This window comes from Ceratotherium simum, chromosome 5, assembly GCF_057802395.1.
Source record: "Ceratotherium simum simum isolate JZ-2026a chromosome 5, ASM5780239v1, whole genome shotgun sequence".
In the NCBI taxonomy this organism is placed as follows: Eukaryota; Metazoa; Chordata; class Mammalia; order Perissodactyla; family Rhinocerotidae; genus Ceratotherium; species Ceratotherium simum.
Window position 1 is genome coordinate 16,461,967 of NC_141904.1, and position 15,244 is coordinate 16,477,210.

A 15,244-nucleotide genomic window follows, 5' to 3' on the forward strand; every position below is an offset into this window, starting at 1 on the left:
GGATACTGTGAGCCACTCTGTGGTGTGTTAGCAAAGTGGGTCCTTTCCAATGCTCTGTGTGGTTGCTGACATGGACAGTGAGCCCTAGAACTCCAAGGCAACAAAATCCTTCCTGTGGAGGCAGACGTTCTGTTGCACATTGGGGTCCACAGAGAAATACATAACCCAGAGGGGTGCAGGTGACACTCATCAGGGATTTGTTCTCATAGTGCTGACTAGTCCAGTTATATTTAGTCTCAGCCTGCTTTTGCCGTGTGGTTGCAGAGAGAGAAAAGTTATACATGAGACGTCAAAATCTGAAATGTCAATATAGATCAGTAATAACCATTCTTGTATAGAGGTCTTTTTCTGTTACATCATAGGTAATATTAAAGCAGGGGACTCCAGAGCATGCCTCATCTGGACCTTTGTGGAAGGAGTCACCTGGTGATTTGACCCATTGATAGCTTGAGGAAGGTCTGAGTAGTTGTGTATCAGCCAGACCATTACAATGGGAGTGCGGGATGAGAGGGACTTCATTCTGGGATGACAAATCCAGCATTGTTTAAGTTTGCCTCCTCTCACTATGGCTGTACTGATTTTTATCAGGGTGGTGTTGTACCAGGCACAGCAGAAGATTCTGTAGGAATGAGAAGAGGAAAGATTAATGTTCCCACCCCTCTGCCACTCTATGAACCTCTTGAGGCCAGAGATGCTCTGGCCTAGTACTTGTGGTGCTGGCTGCCCAGATATTGCAGTCCAGACTGTCGGTCCCACTACTGATGCTACTACCTCTGTGAGCACGCATGCCCTTGTTCCTTGACCCAGACTTTTTGGCCTCAGCCAGTCCAGGAAAGGAGGTCACATCCTGCACAAATTCAACATGTCCGATGACATCACGCACCTGATTGGAAGGGTCAAATGTTCCCTGGTACTCCTTGATTTTGTCTCCCACCCTTGTGGTATCCCATAGGAGAGAGGTTCCCAAGGGAAGCATCGCATCCAAATTAGAATCAGGGTGCCCTGTCTGGGGTGCTATGGCAGCCGGAACCACAGACCTCCCCAGAGACTTACATTCCAAAGGGAAAAAAGAAAAAGAATGATTGGTATCCTGAGATTGGGGTTTTGCAGGCACAGCCTAAACGCGATTGCCTAGTCCACTCCCATCCAAGCTGGGTATTTCTCAGCATGCACTGCAGTTTCCCTTGCACTGGAGTGCAGTGTTTAGCAGCCATATAGCCCTAGTCAGATGGGGGTACCAATCCACTAGCAGACTGTCTTGGTATCCTTTCTTTGTTGGTTAAGTCAGCCGTTCATTTTTTCCATGGCTCCATTGACATGCAGGTAATAGGGTGCATGGAAAGTTCATCATATTCCATGAGAGTGTTCCCCTTGTTGTCTTGCTTGGACAGTGAAGGATGTTCCTTGGTCAGAGTGAAGTCCCATGGAGTATCCAAAAATATGACATAAGTTTTGTTTAACGGCCACTATGGTAGTTTCAGCATCCACAAGCCAGGCTAGAATAGCAATATCATAGCCTGAGTAGGTGTTAATGGCAGTGAGGACATTTGTGCCCATGGCTGGGGTCAGGGGTTTGATGTGATCAATCTTCCAGACTCAAGCGGGTCCCAGTCCTTGGTTAATGTGTCCCAATTCTCCTCTATGGATGATTTGAATACATTGGTAAGAATCACGCGAGTTCTGTTTATGTTTTTATTTTATAAGGTCCTTTCCTGTGAGTATCCATATGACTGATGTGTTTTTTTTCTTCCCAGGCAGCAAGCTGTTGCCATAGTTCTTTTCCTCATACAGGAGTTCCCTTAATTGTCCAGTCTTTTAGTTGCCATTCTCCTGACCAGATGGCTAGGCCATTGGCAACAGCCCATGAGTTGGTGAAAATGTATCAAGGCATAGAGTAAGGGTTGCCTGCACAGCCATCACCACATACCGAAGCTTGGCCCATTGGTTGGCCCATATCTGGTCTCAGTTAAAAGGTGGCCATCCATTGGCTGGATGGCAGCTGCAACCCAGCGGACCCCATCTGCCTTTAGTTTCACAGAGCTGTCAGTAAACCATGCCATACTGTCAGCAGGCACGTCTTTGAATCTTGGGCCCCAAATAGCCCCAGGAGGGGCTAAAGCATCCCCTAAAGGTTGTTTGGGCCTTTCTGGTGAGCTGGCTATTTGCTTATGGAGCCTACTGGTCCCTTGGGATTCTGGCCAGGCCTGATCTTGGATGTACCATTTCCATTTTATGATTGAGCTTTGTTGAGCCTTTCCAGTTTTATTGGTAGGCTTTGTCATCACCGAAGTGGTAATGGGCAGTTGAGGTTGCACGTCACATGTGGCCCTCCAGCCGTAAGATGCTCCATCTCTACCATTTCACAATAGCAAGCAAGGAAATGTCATTCAAAAGGGATGTCCCGGGGTGGCAGCTTCCGGAATTTTGTGGGTCTAGAATCCAAGAAGCCAGTGCACCCCAGTGGTAGTTTCCTATTGCCACAGACTCCAATCAATGTGGGAGAGTTGCAGAAACCTGTATTGGAACCTAGTTCAATCAGGCTACCAGGCTTCAGAGGTCCTGGAGGCTGTGCCTGGGCCACGGCTTGTTGAACAGCTTCCAGGGCCTGCTGCTGTAAAGGGCCCCATTTAAAACTGGCTGTTCACAGCTCTCCTTGGTTAAAGGGACCAAGAGAGCATGTAGGTGGGACACATGCTGTTTCCATTATGCAAAGAGGCCCACTAGCTATTGGGCCTCCCTTTTATTAGTGGATGCTGCCAGGGCCTACGGTTTTTGTTTGGTCGTCTCTCAGATACCTTTTGGCTTTTTGCCAAGTTAGCCTCTAGGCATTGCACCTGCTGTGCCAGAGCCTGGACTTTATCTGGATTTATAGTCAAATTGGCACTAATCGTTTTATCACTGACTATGTGCAGCACTATAGCTGCATGTTTTTCGGTTGACCCTGCTATCTGGATGTCATTAGTATAATGGACGTTAATATAATGACTAAAATTTCTGTGTGGACTCAAGCTTGTTGAGGATCAAGCCCTTGCCACGGTGGCATATTGCAGAGGAATTCAGGTATCCCTGCAGAAGTACAGTCAAAGTATATTGCAGGCTCTTCCATGTAAACACAAATTGGTCCTGATCCTCATTCTGCAAAGGGATCAAGTAAAAGGCATTAGCCGCATCAGTAACAGTGTACTAGTTTCCTATATGGGTTGCCACTGTCTCAGTGATGGTGATAATATTAGGGACTGCTGGGTCCAAAGCTGGAACTTCCCTGTTTAACCTGTGGTAGTCCGTCAATCTCCAGGCTCTAGAGGCCTTCCTTACTGGCCAGACTGGGCTCTTAAATTGTGATAGGGTGGTTATCAGCACCTCTGCTTGTTTTAAGTCTTGAATTGACAGAATAATGTCCTTTTACCTACCATAGATTCAGTATATTTGTTGAACAGTGGTTCACGGTTTGAGCAACTCAGGAGTTGGCCAAGAATGCACCTGACCCATTATGCTTCAATTTGTCCTTGTTATGGTGCATACCCCTGGAGGCGATGATGGTGTTCAGTACTGCACGCAGCCAAAATGTTAGTGCCTGTTATGTACTTGGTGGTGGGAACCACAACCATTGGTGCCTGAATGGTCCACAGGGCCCCATCTATAAGCACATGTGGACTTGTCTCTCATGGGTAACTACATCCTCCCCAAAACCACCCAAAGCCACTATTTTAATCCTGTCCCTTTGGGGACCTGGGATTATTGTCATTTGGGCACTAGTATCCAAGAATTCCATAAAAGTCTGAATCTCCCCCTCACTTTCCTTCTATCCTGACAGGGGCATAGGGCCTCTGGTCCCCAGTGGGGACACAGAGACCTTGACCCCATCCCTAAGTGTACTGTTCAGCCCTAGACATTTGAGTCTCCAGTGCCCCTTCATCAAACAGATGCACCGACCAGGCTGCATGAGACTCCCCTTGCTCATGTCCATGTCTGTCCTTCAGTTTTCCTATTTCACTTTCAGAAAAGGACTTCATTTCAACAGTTTTGTTTTCATTGGTTGTTTTGCATTGAGTGAAAACAAGTCTTATTTAAGGCCTGCAAGCAGCTTGGATCAGGTGAATTTTCCTGCATGAGACCCCTTTACTTCTCTCAAACATCATTTGTGACCCCAGAGATACCATGGGAGTTGGAGGTGGCATGGGAGAACAGAGGCGTCCAAGAGGCAGAATATAGTTTCCCACTCTTTTTAGGACCCACTTCACATTTCCACCCTCATCCATTGCACCAGCTCAGCCCTGTTGACAAGGAGATCATCTGTATCCCATTTATCCCCATATGGCCAGAGGGAGGCCAGCACCTCAGTCAGTCCATGACCACCACTCACCCCCAGAGCTGGCATCACCCTCTCAATGGGGCTGAGTAGCCCTTTTGTTTCCACCATGCCATGGTGTGTTTTGTTGGCTCCTCTGTATCTCTTGGTAAGGAAGTGTTCCAAGCCCAAGGCTTATTCTTATACAGCCAAGTGGAGGTCAGAAGACTGCATACACAAGACTGCCTTTCCCAACAATGCATAACAATGTCCCTCTCAAGACTACTTGTTCTCTTCTTACCAAATTAAAAAAAAGAAAAGAAAAAGGGATACAAGGAAACTTTTGGAGGTGACGGATATGTTTATTGCCTTGGTTGTAATAGTATCCTGCATGTATGCATATATCCGAACTCATCAAACAAACGTGAAGTTTTTTGTATATCAGTTATGTCCCAGTAAAACTAACAAAAAGTCTGTTCCTTCTCTTTACTCTCTTCACTCCTGCCAGATACAGACACATCCACTCCTTGACAGGCCACCGGAATTTGCTTCATTTTAACTCTTTCACATTATTCCCGTTGAAGGATTCATGTTATACATACGTATTTTAATAACAATCAGCATTTTTTCCTAGAAGTGTGAATTATTGTCCCTTAAAAATACAACTCATTATGGAGGCCAGCCTCGTGGTGTAGTGGTTAATTTTGGGCACTCTGCTTCAGAGGCCCAGGGTTTGCAGGTTCGGATCCCGGATGCGGACCTACACACAGCTTCTCAAGCCATGCTGTGGCAGACATCCCACATATAAAGTAAAGGAAAATGGGCAAAAGTGTGAGCCCAGGGCCAATCTTCCTCAGCAAAAAGAAGAGGATTGGCAACAGGTGTTATTAGCTCAGGGCTGAACTTCCTCACCAAAAAAAAAAAAATACAACTCATTTTGAAATCAGGCCGTTATGCTACACAATACTGTTTATAGCTCTGAATATTTTTTCCCAAAAGTAATTTTGGAAAAATATTGATAGGTTGAAGAGCCTTTGACATATATGCACAGCCCCCTCCCTCAACAAATCATTTTATCTTTCTGTGTTTCTTTTCTGTTTTCATGTATTTATATAGTTATTCATTTAAAAAATATTTATTGAGGGCCGGCCCGGTGGCTTAACGGTTAAGTGCGCACACTCCGCTACTGCCGGCCCGGGTTCAGATCCCGGGCGTGCACCGACGCACCGCTTCTCTGGCCATGCTGAGGCTGCGTCCCACATACAGCAACTAGAAGGATGTGCAACTATGACGTGCAACTATCTACTGGGGCTTTGGGGGGAAAAAAAGGAGGAGGATTGGCAATAGATGTTAGCTCAGAGCCAGTCTTCCTCAGCAAAAAGAGGAGGGTTAGCACAGATGTTAGCTCAGGGCTGATCTCCCTCACAAAAAAAAAATATTTATTGAGCAGTGACTATTTGTTACGCACTGTGTTACACAGTATTGAGATTTGAATAAGATTTTATGTAATGGGAGAACAGTAAAGCATTTATAGGAATAGCTTCAGAGTATAGTAGAGCAGTTACCAAAAAGGCAACCAGAGTTTTCCTCTAAGTATTTTACAGTTTTCTAAGTACTTTTATGGGCATGACCTTATTTAATTGTTAAGTTCCTGTGATGTAGGCAGGGCATGTTATAGGTGAAGAACCAAGACTTGAGAGGTAGTTGATTGGGAGGTATCACTGGACAAGGTGAAGATAAGATTTGATTAATGTCTTTGCTCTACCTATAATTTGCTGTGAACGTGGATGGATGGAGTAATTTCCTCTTTTTTGGCCTTATTTTCAAATCTGTCGTTGGAGAGAAGTAAGGAAACTACTTACATGCAATCTTAGATCTGGGATTTTCATTTTACAATGGCACAGCTATTCTTAGTCTTTTGCTCACCCATTGTTGGTCTCTTGTGATTATGTGATACTTGTTGGCTTTCTACTTGTCTTGTCTCCAGGAATACCATGTCCTGTGAGCCACCTCCATAGATCCTCCTGGGCTGCCCTTCAACCTTGCTGCCCACTACAATTATTATGCTCCCTTGAATCTAATATGTAGTTGATGCTGCGTTGTCTCTGCTATTCTGTGATGTTGTCATCTCTGTTGCTACTGGAAGCTAAATTCAGTTTGAGTATCTCCTACTGCCACCCTAGCCTACAAAACACAGTCACTATGGAGCTTCTCAGTAATGCCTTTGCCCCTATCACCAATCTTTTCCTTATTGCCTTGGTAAATAGTATTCTCTGGATGCTCCTGGGGAACATACTCAACTGATAGGTCTTCTGAGCTTATATAATAGATCTTTTCTGGACTTCTTACTTCCCTGGATCTTTAAATTTGTTCCTTCATGGTCTGTCACAATGATTCTGGCATCTGTTTCGTTTAATATGCACCATTGCTTTTTCCAAGAGCCATCCAGCAATGTGTTAGGCCATTTCCAGGGGCCCTCAACAAGGCCTTATATCCTGAGTTATGGGAAAGTGCCCTATATCCAAAAATTCTCCCGTGTTCTGTTTTATATTCCTACTCCCTGGTCCAGTACCCTCAGCAACCACTCCCTAGCATATTCTCCTGGTTCTTGCTGGTTCAAATTGGCCCAACCCTGCAGCACTTGTAACATATAATCCTTCTCCTCCCTTAGCCGACCCGGTGCTTCTCCATTTGGGCCATGCTGAGATTTGACCTTGGTCTGGTGACCACAAGGGGAGGTTGGTGTAGCAAATGAGGAGGGCTACTAGCATTGTCCTTAAGGCACTTGCTTCGTTTGAGGCTTCCATTTAGTCCTGGGGGTAGGAGGGACGATGGGACATATTATCCTCTAACAAGGGGACATCAACCTTATTTTCAGGCCCATGAGTTCATGCAACTTGGAGTTCAAGGTTCTCAGCTGCATCCACCCAGATATTCTTTAGACTTGTACTTCTTTCCTTTATGGCCCTGATTGTGGCAGGGGAGTCTTGCCTGGGTGCAGAGTCCCTTAAATTCTGCCACCCTTAAAATTGAGTCCTGAGCCTAGTCTTCAGTATGATCAGCTGTTTTTCTACAAGAGATAAGTGTCTCTTTAAACACTTGCTTTAAACGGGTGATCAATTAGCCTGTCATTTTCTCTCTTTGGCATCTCAGTGACACTTAGTCACCCAGTTCCATAGTCCTTATAGTTACCGTTCACCCTGCTCCTTCAAATGCTCGGCATGCTGTATAAGCTAAATGCACATCTCCTTTCACCCACAGGTGAACTAGCAAATGGCTACTATCCTACATCAGAGACTATCAGTACTTCACCTACCACCAGTAATTGGGTCCTTCCTCATAGTAATCCTTCCTTCAAGTGATCCAACCCCAGAATCCCATCATTAAAGTCTTCTTCCTGGGACCATGCTTGGTACCAGCTGTTTAGATCACATTCCATAGAAGCTAAGCCTGAGTTAGATTTTTGTGCTAGTGATTCAGGTTTGTACTCTGAAGAGAAGCCTATAAGAAAGTCAGGAAAATAGGATAAAGCAGAAAACACACTAACAGAAATGTGGTTTCAGGCGAAGTCTTCTTTCAGCATGCTCTTACAAGGAGCTTTGAAGAATAAATTGCACCTCGGAGGTTGTCCTGCTCTGAGGCAAGGAGGTTGGGCTGTTTTACCCTATATCATTCCGTACTGGCTGTGGGCCTCAGCCTGGAGGAAGGAAAGGGTGTGGACAAGAGAGGCAAGGTAGAGCATAACCTCCCAGGAATCTCTATGCCAGGTGGTTCTTTTCAACCCTGGTCAGTTCTCCAGAGACAGGTGCAGATATGAGCCATTAGCTGTCAACATAGGAGGAAGCGGGAAGATCAGCCTCTTCTGTTAGGATACAGGATCTGGGCCAGCCATCTACTAAGGTATCTCTGTTAAAGACTTTACCAACAAACATCATCATATTCAGTGGTGTGCTAGAGCTACCTTGAATCAGCTTGCAAGAGCGAGATTGTGCACATCCATTTGCAAATACAAGTTCAATAACATCTCATTGGTAGCTTGAAATTGGCCATGGAGGAAGTATTTATTTTCCATAAATCTGCAAATGCAACAGTTCAGGGCCGCATTCCCCAGAGCTGGTTGTTAAAACTTTTCCCAGCATACCTCTGCATTTAATCCTTACAACAACCTTCTGAAGTTGGTTATCACCATTTTATACATGACAAAACTGAGTATCAGAGTGAGTAATATACTTGCTATCTCTCATGTAGCTAATAAGCTACAGAATTGGAAATAAAATCTAGTTTTGTCTGATTCCAGAACTTGAACTTCTAGTCTTACAACACGTTGCTTCTTTTTGAACATAGAAACTTCAGTCTTCTTTGAATCTTTTGAGAGAGTTGGCTAAATTTCTAGGTGATCGTGAATGTGCTTTGATCACCAACATCTACTCCAAGTTAATGACTTTATTAGAGATATTCCATGAGTAAATAGCAGCCCGAGGACACTTCACTCTATCATTTTGCCTCTGATTTAAACATTTGCTCTTTATTTGTTTTCCTAACTGTTCTTTCTGGAATAAAAAAGGCATCCAGTAAATATTTGTTAAATGAGTAAATAATAACTTTAATATGAAATTAGGCTTTTCTGCAGGATTATTCAGTAGCATAAAGGACATACTAACATACCCTTCTCTATTTAAAATCATAGGTTAAAAATTCTCTCAAGGTGCCACATATAACATGGGAAATACTCCATGTTGAATCAGAATTGATGCACGTTTGAAAAGTTGTAGCTTACTGTCAAGTAACGAAGGGGTTTTCAGTGCATTTTTAATTAAATATAAGTGCAATAGACTGTACAATAGCTCAGTTCCACCCTGTGTTGAATTACAATATGAAGTAAATGGAATGGTTAAGCTGAAAATTACTTTAGTCTTCATATAGACTTGAAAATCTTTTCAACCTTTGTGGCATGGAATTGATCACGTCTCTTGTGTTTTTATTCGTATTTCTGCAGCAAGGAGAAGTCAGGCTGAAGTGTTTGAAAGCTCTACAAAGTTTATATACCAATAGAGAATTATTCCCCAAATTGGAGCTGTTCACAAACCGATTCAAGGTAAGCGTCAAGAATGCTTAGCTTACTGTATTTTTCACTTTAAAAATGCTAGTTATAGGGGCCGGCCTGGTGGTGTGGTGGGTAAGTTCGTGCCCTCCACTTCGGCGGCCTGGGGTTCACTGGTTCAGATCCCGGGCGTGGACCTGTGCACCACTCATTAAGCTATATTAAATAGATGAATGGATCACTGCTTTGCAAAAGATATTACCACTCTGAGTTCTTATTTATTGCCTTTGACAGAAGGTTCTCCTGCTTAAAATAAGACTTTGTTTATATACAGCTTTTTGTGATTATATTAATTTTGCAAGTTAAGGTTACTTTGTCTCAGTGTTAGAGAATGCCAATTGATGAGACAGATTGTAGATTATCAACATTTATGCTAGTGCTTCCTTTGTATGACTAGGACTATGATGATACAGTTTCAAGGGTAAAGCTTTTCATTTAATCTATCCTTAGTCTTGCATGTACTCCCCAAAATACATTACTTTAGATCTCTCCCAACTTATTTTCTGCTCCAGGTTGGTTTGATTTGTAACTTTTTTTCAGGATCGCATTGTTTCAATGACACTTGATAAGGAATATGATGTTGCTGTGGAAGCTATTCGATTGGTTACTCTGATACTTCAGTAAGTGTAGTATTTGTTAATATTTTAATTTAATCTGTTGATATTTTAATGTCTTTTTCTCAGCGTTATTGATATACGTCACATATATAACCCTAATATATATTCTTATCACTTTAGGTTCTACTTTTACCTTTTAAGGTTAGGCTTGAAAAAAAATGTTCTCTGGGGCCGACCCGGTGGCCTAGTGGTTAAGTGCGCACACTCCGCTTCAGTGGCCCAAGGGTTCACAGGTTCAGATCCCGGGCGCGCACTGACGCACCACTTGTCAAGCCATGCTGTGGCGGTGTCCCATGTAAAGTAGAGGAAGATGGGCACAGGTGTTAGCCCAGGGCCAGTCTTCCTCAGCAGAAAGAGGAGGATTGGCATCAGATGTTAGCTCAGGGCTGGTCTTCCTCACACACACAAAAAAAGTTTTCTGTTTTTCTCTCTTTTTGTTTTTATTTTGACTGTTGTGTTTCCTCCAAATAAAAGTTCTTTTATGCAGTCCAGAGGAAATATCAGTGAAGAAACATGCTTTTCAATTTAAAAAAGAGAGAGAGAGAAGGTTTCGAAAGAGATAGCGTTTTCAAATAGGCTTCTTTAGAATGGTATAGAAGTAGGAGAAAGGAAATAAGGCATTTAAATTATGTCATTAATATGATAGAGATTTATAAATAGTGATAGTAAGTTTTATCGATAGAGCTTTGACTAAAAACTAGGAAGAATCTGTGTGAGAGAATGTAGATGCTAGCAAAGTCATTACAAATCCTCCCCTCCCTTCTTTGTGATGCCACATCCATCATGTACTAAATATCATCTTTGCCAGGATCTGTTGTTGTTTTGATGTCTTTTTACCACTTTTTGCTTTAGTACTTTACTCTTTCTTATTGTAGCTTTAGAATATACTGTATGTTATATGTTATAAGTATGGCCTTCTCTTATTGGGTGGTTCCTTCTTCTTTAACTTTTATTTTTAAATCCACTTAGCTACTTGTGGATTTTTTTTCTATATGAATTTTTAAAGTATGTTTGTCTTGTTCCTCCAGAACTTTGGCTGAGATTTTAAATATTAGAACTGCATTTAATTTTATCGTAAATTTAGGAGAGAATGGAATTCTTTACAATTATGTATTATTTATGCATGAAAATGATGCATTTCCTTATTCAAATCTCATTGGGTCTTTTATATAAGGTTTAAATTTTTTCATAGAGGTATTTACATTATTTATTAGGTTAATTGTTAAATATTTTATCGTTTTATTGTTATGTGGTTTGTATTTAGTGTTTTCATTGCTGAGGCAGAGAAACTATTAATTTTTATGTTGGTCTTATATGTGCAACCTATTAGAACTCTTGTGCATTCTGATGGTTTGTTGATTCTATGGGTTTACTATGTAGATTGTATCATCTGCAAACAATTTCAGTTTTATCTCCTGCATTCCTAACTTTAAAACTTTTGTTTCATTCTCTTGTCTAATTGTATTAGCCAGGACTTCTAGCACTATAAAAGTATCACTGATGGTGGATTTTTTTTTTTTTGTCTTTATAAGGCATCTAGAGTTCTTTGTTTCTGTGATTTCTGAGATGGATTTTTGATACATGATGAAGAGCTTCTTTGTATTCTGAGTTTTCTGGAATTTTCCTTTCATACCTTGATGAGCCTGAATCAAATTGAGAGATTTGTCTCATGGCAAACCACCCTTGCATTTCTAGAATAAATCCTATTTGAACATGATATATTTGGTTTTACTGTATTTTGCTTAAATACAGTGTTATATTTAATATCTTATTTAGGATTTTCACATCTGTGCTTCATGTGTAAATTTGACATTTTTTTTCTTGTCCATTATCCAACTTCGAAATCAAGGTTATAATCTCTTTATGAAATACCTTCAGTAGTCTCTCACCTTTTTTGTGTTTTTTGAAACAAATTTTTCTAGGACAGAGATTAGTTCTTCCTTGAGACTGTGAGAGAATTCTCTTGTTAAAGCCATATCAGTTTTGAGTTTCTTTTGAGGAAAAGTTCTTTGATTACCATTTCTGCTTATTCAGTGGTTATCTATCTAAATTAACTTTTGTTTCTTCTTGTGCTCATTTTGGCTTTTTGTAAATTTTTTTAATATATCAATTTCATCACAGTTTTCAAATTTATTATTTTATAGTTCATATTTTTATTACTTCATAAAACTCTATTTCTCTTGTTAGTTCCTCCTTTTCATCCTCTATTTCATCTGTGTCCTCTTTTTCTTGATCAGTCATGCCAGAGATTTGTCCATCTTAGTATTTTCAAAGAACTAGCTTCTTTGGCTCATTTGTTTCTTGCTTTTTAATAGTTAAATTTAAAGTAATAAAAATACCTTTAAGTACTACTTATTTTACTGGTCTTCTAAAAAATTAGGCATACGGTATTTTCATAGACATTCAATGATAAATATTTTTATTACCTTCATGATTTTCAGTTTAAACATGGATTGTTCGGTAGTATGTTTTTGTTCTCCCCAGATATATCAGGTTTTTTTTAAACTGTCTTTTCTATTTTATTGTATTATTTGAGAATGTGTTCTGAGTGGTTTGGTCAATTTTCTAAATTTTCTCAGTGTGTTTAAAAACAACATATAGCTATGTTGTGTAAATAGTTATGTGTTTATATTCATTATTTTGAATTTATTTGCTGTGTCATTCAAAATGTGTATACCTTTGCTTATTTTTTATCTACTTGTTAAGAGGGATGTGTTGAAGTCTCCAATTACTGTTGTTGATGTGTCTTTCCTTATAAGTTGTTGCTTGGTATACTTCACAGTATACAGACCAGCAGATGTGTTCATGATTTGTACACCTTCTTTTTGTTTTGTTTTGTTTTGTTTTTGTGAGGAAGATCAGCCCTGAGCTAACATCCGTGCTAATCCTCCTCTTTTTGCTGAGGAAGACCAGCTCTGAGCTAACATGTATTGCCAGTCCTCCTCCTTTTTTTTTCCTCCAAAGCCCCAGTAGATAGCTGTATGTCATAGTTGCTCATCCTTCTGGTTGCTGTATGTGGGACGCAGCCTCAGCATGGCAGGAGAAGCGGTGCATCAGTGCGTGCCAGGGATCCGAACCCAGGCCGCCAGTAGGGGAGCACGCGCACTCAACCGCTAAGCCACGGGGCTGGCCCTGTACACCTTCTAATAGTATTCATTTTATCCTTACATACCATTCTTCCTTGTTGTTTATGAAGAGTTTTTTTCTGTTCAAATCTGTTTTAAAATATTAGGCCCCTAGTTATATTTTTCTTGTAAATTTCACGAGCTTATCAATATCTTTCCCTTGAACAAAAAAGTACCCTGACATTCCACCCACCCATCTGTTTCATTGGAATCATCTAGAGTTTAAGATCTGTATTGTTAAGAATATACTTTTTTTTTTTGCTTCCTTGTTCATTTAGATTCAATACTTGCTGAGTTAGACAGGAGTAAACTTTCCTTTGATATTTTTTTCCCCCTTATTTCCAGGGAAGACTAATTATCTCATAGATGCCTCCAAGATTATCTTTTCCTGCTAGTTTACTTCCTTAAAGAGTGTTTTCAAACCACCTGAGACCTTGTTTGGCTGAAAAATCCTGCTTTCATCATGAATTTAGAAAATGGTGTGGCTGGTTTTGAAAGTCTATTTTTAAGGTTCATTTCTGCATTTTCATAGGAGGAAATAAGGGTAGAACGTGTCTTATTTAAATGGTACAGTTATGGCCCTCCAGCTGTATCAGATGTTCTAATTCATTAGGTACATTGGTCTTTTTGTGGATTTCTCAGAGAGCTCTTCCCACTTCTAGGTATTTGTGACTATAGTTCCCAGAGTGGACAGTGCCTCCCTGGCTATTTGCTTTATGACTCAGCCCCTGGCTTTCAGGTTTCTTCTTTTGGAGTTGTTTGCTCTATGAGTAGTCTTGTTGGGCAAAGTCTTTTAAAACTATTCAAGCTAGCTCCCTTTAAGTATTCCATATTTGGCCTACAGGAAAATGGACCATTTTTGAATGAATGAAGTACGACTCACTCCCCTTGTAGTCCTCTCTTCTTAATCTACCTCCATAGGTTGCTCTAGTCAGCTTTTCACATTAGGACTTTTTTTAAGCCCTGCACCAAGTACTATTTCCTAAACCTCTTCATAATTGTAAGGAATGTTTATAAAGTTTTCATAGTGGTTCTCGGAAACTTTGTGCTCCACTTTGGCTTGGGGAGGCCGTTTCAGAGTACCACAGCACTCTGACATCTTTCTCTTGAAAGAAATCCTCTCTACCCATTGTATTGCTCAATCTCCTAATTTTTATTTATTTATTATTTTGGTGAGTAATGAGCTAAGGATCACAAAACCAGCTTCCAGTTTCTTATAGCTTTTGCTTGAAATGATCTGGCCTTATTTTTCTTGGTTTGTGGAATCTCTACCAAAACTTTCCAAAACAACAGGTAAAGTCACATTTAACATGCTGTTATACTTCCTTTAAATCTTTTTTCTCTCCATCTGTTAATTCTCTTTTTGGTATAGATTATTTATTTTCCTTTCGCTTATGAGCTTGGGTTCCTGAGATGTCTTGTTAAATTTTCTGTGAGTTTAACTTTCTCTTCAGGGTGTTAGCTAATTGAGCTAACGATATATAATTGGATAAAGCGGTTAAAACTTAGGCCTTAGCCTTGTGCCCCTCCTTATAATTTAGGGGTATAAGTTGAGCATGAGCAGAGACAATTGTGCTACAGGACAGAAAGCCTGTGTTTATAATTTGTAAGTCCTCCCTGGCAGTCTTAAAAATTTTCTCTCCTTCATTTGTAATCTCATAACTCTCAGTATATGGAAGGGATATACAGGGAGAGTTAGTTCATGAGCTAGCCAGTTTGCCTATACCTGTTGTTAATTTCCCAATGCTTATTGGTTCCATCACAACCCTATTATAACCCACTCACACTACGCTGGCTACTATTTTTGCTTCACAGAATTAGAACAGGCATTGTTGAGAGGGAAAAAAAGTATAGTTCAAAAAATGCTTCTATCTTATCTTCCATCTTTGATATCCAGCTCTTTTTCATTCAGAACTAAATAATTTCTCCCTTATACTGTGATGCAACCACCTTGTGCTGCTGCAAAGGTCACTCCAATTTTATGTTTATTTGACAGATCCCTTAACCTCCTCCTAGCTTCTGAGGCATCTCCTAGATTAAATTCTGGGGATTGAGTTTATACCCTTACATCTTGTGAAGAATCTTGACAGCGCAAGAATTCTATACTTCATTT

At 40.7% G+C, this 15,244-nt stretch overlaps 1 protein-coding gene across 4 annotated transcripts in view; it reads left to right on the forward strand.

Annotated features, from left to right (window-relative positions):
- Nucleotides 1-15,244, forward strand: part of STAG1 (STAG1 cohesin complex component) — a 354,666-nt gene that overhangs the window by 237,172 nt on the left and 102,250 nt on the right. For all 4 annotated transcript variants that reach the window (XM_004419341.2, XM_087430526.1, XM_004419340.3 and 1 more), the window contains 2 exons: nt 9,285-9,383; nt 9,930-10,009. In XM_004419341.2, the coding sequence (XP_004419398.1) occupies nt 9,285-9,383; nt 9,930-10,009 (179 nt within the window). The remainder of the gene's footprint in view (nt 1-9,284; nt 9,384-9,929; nt 10,010-15,244) is intronic.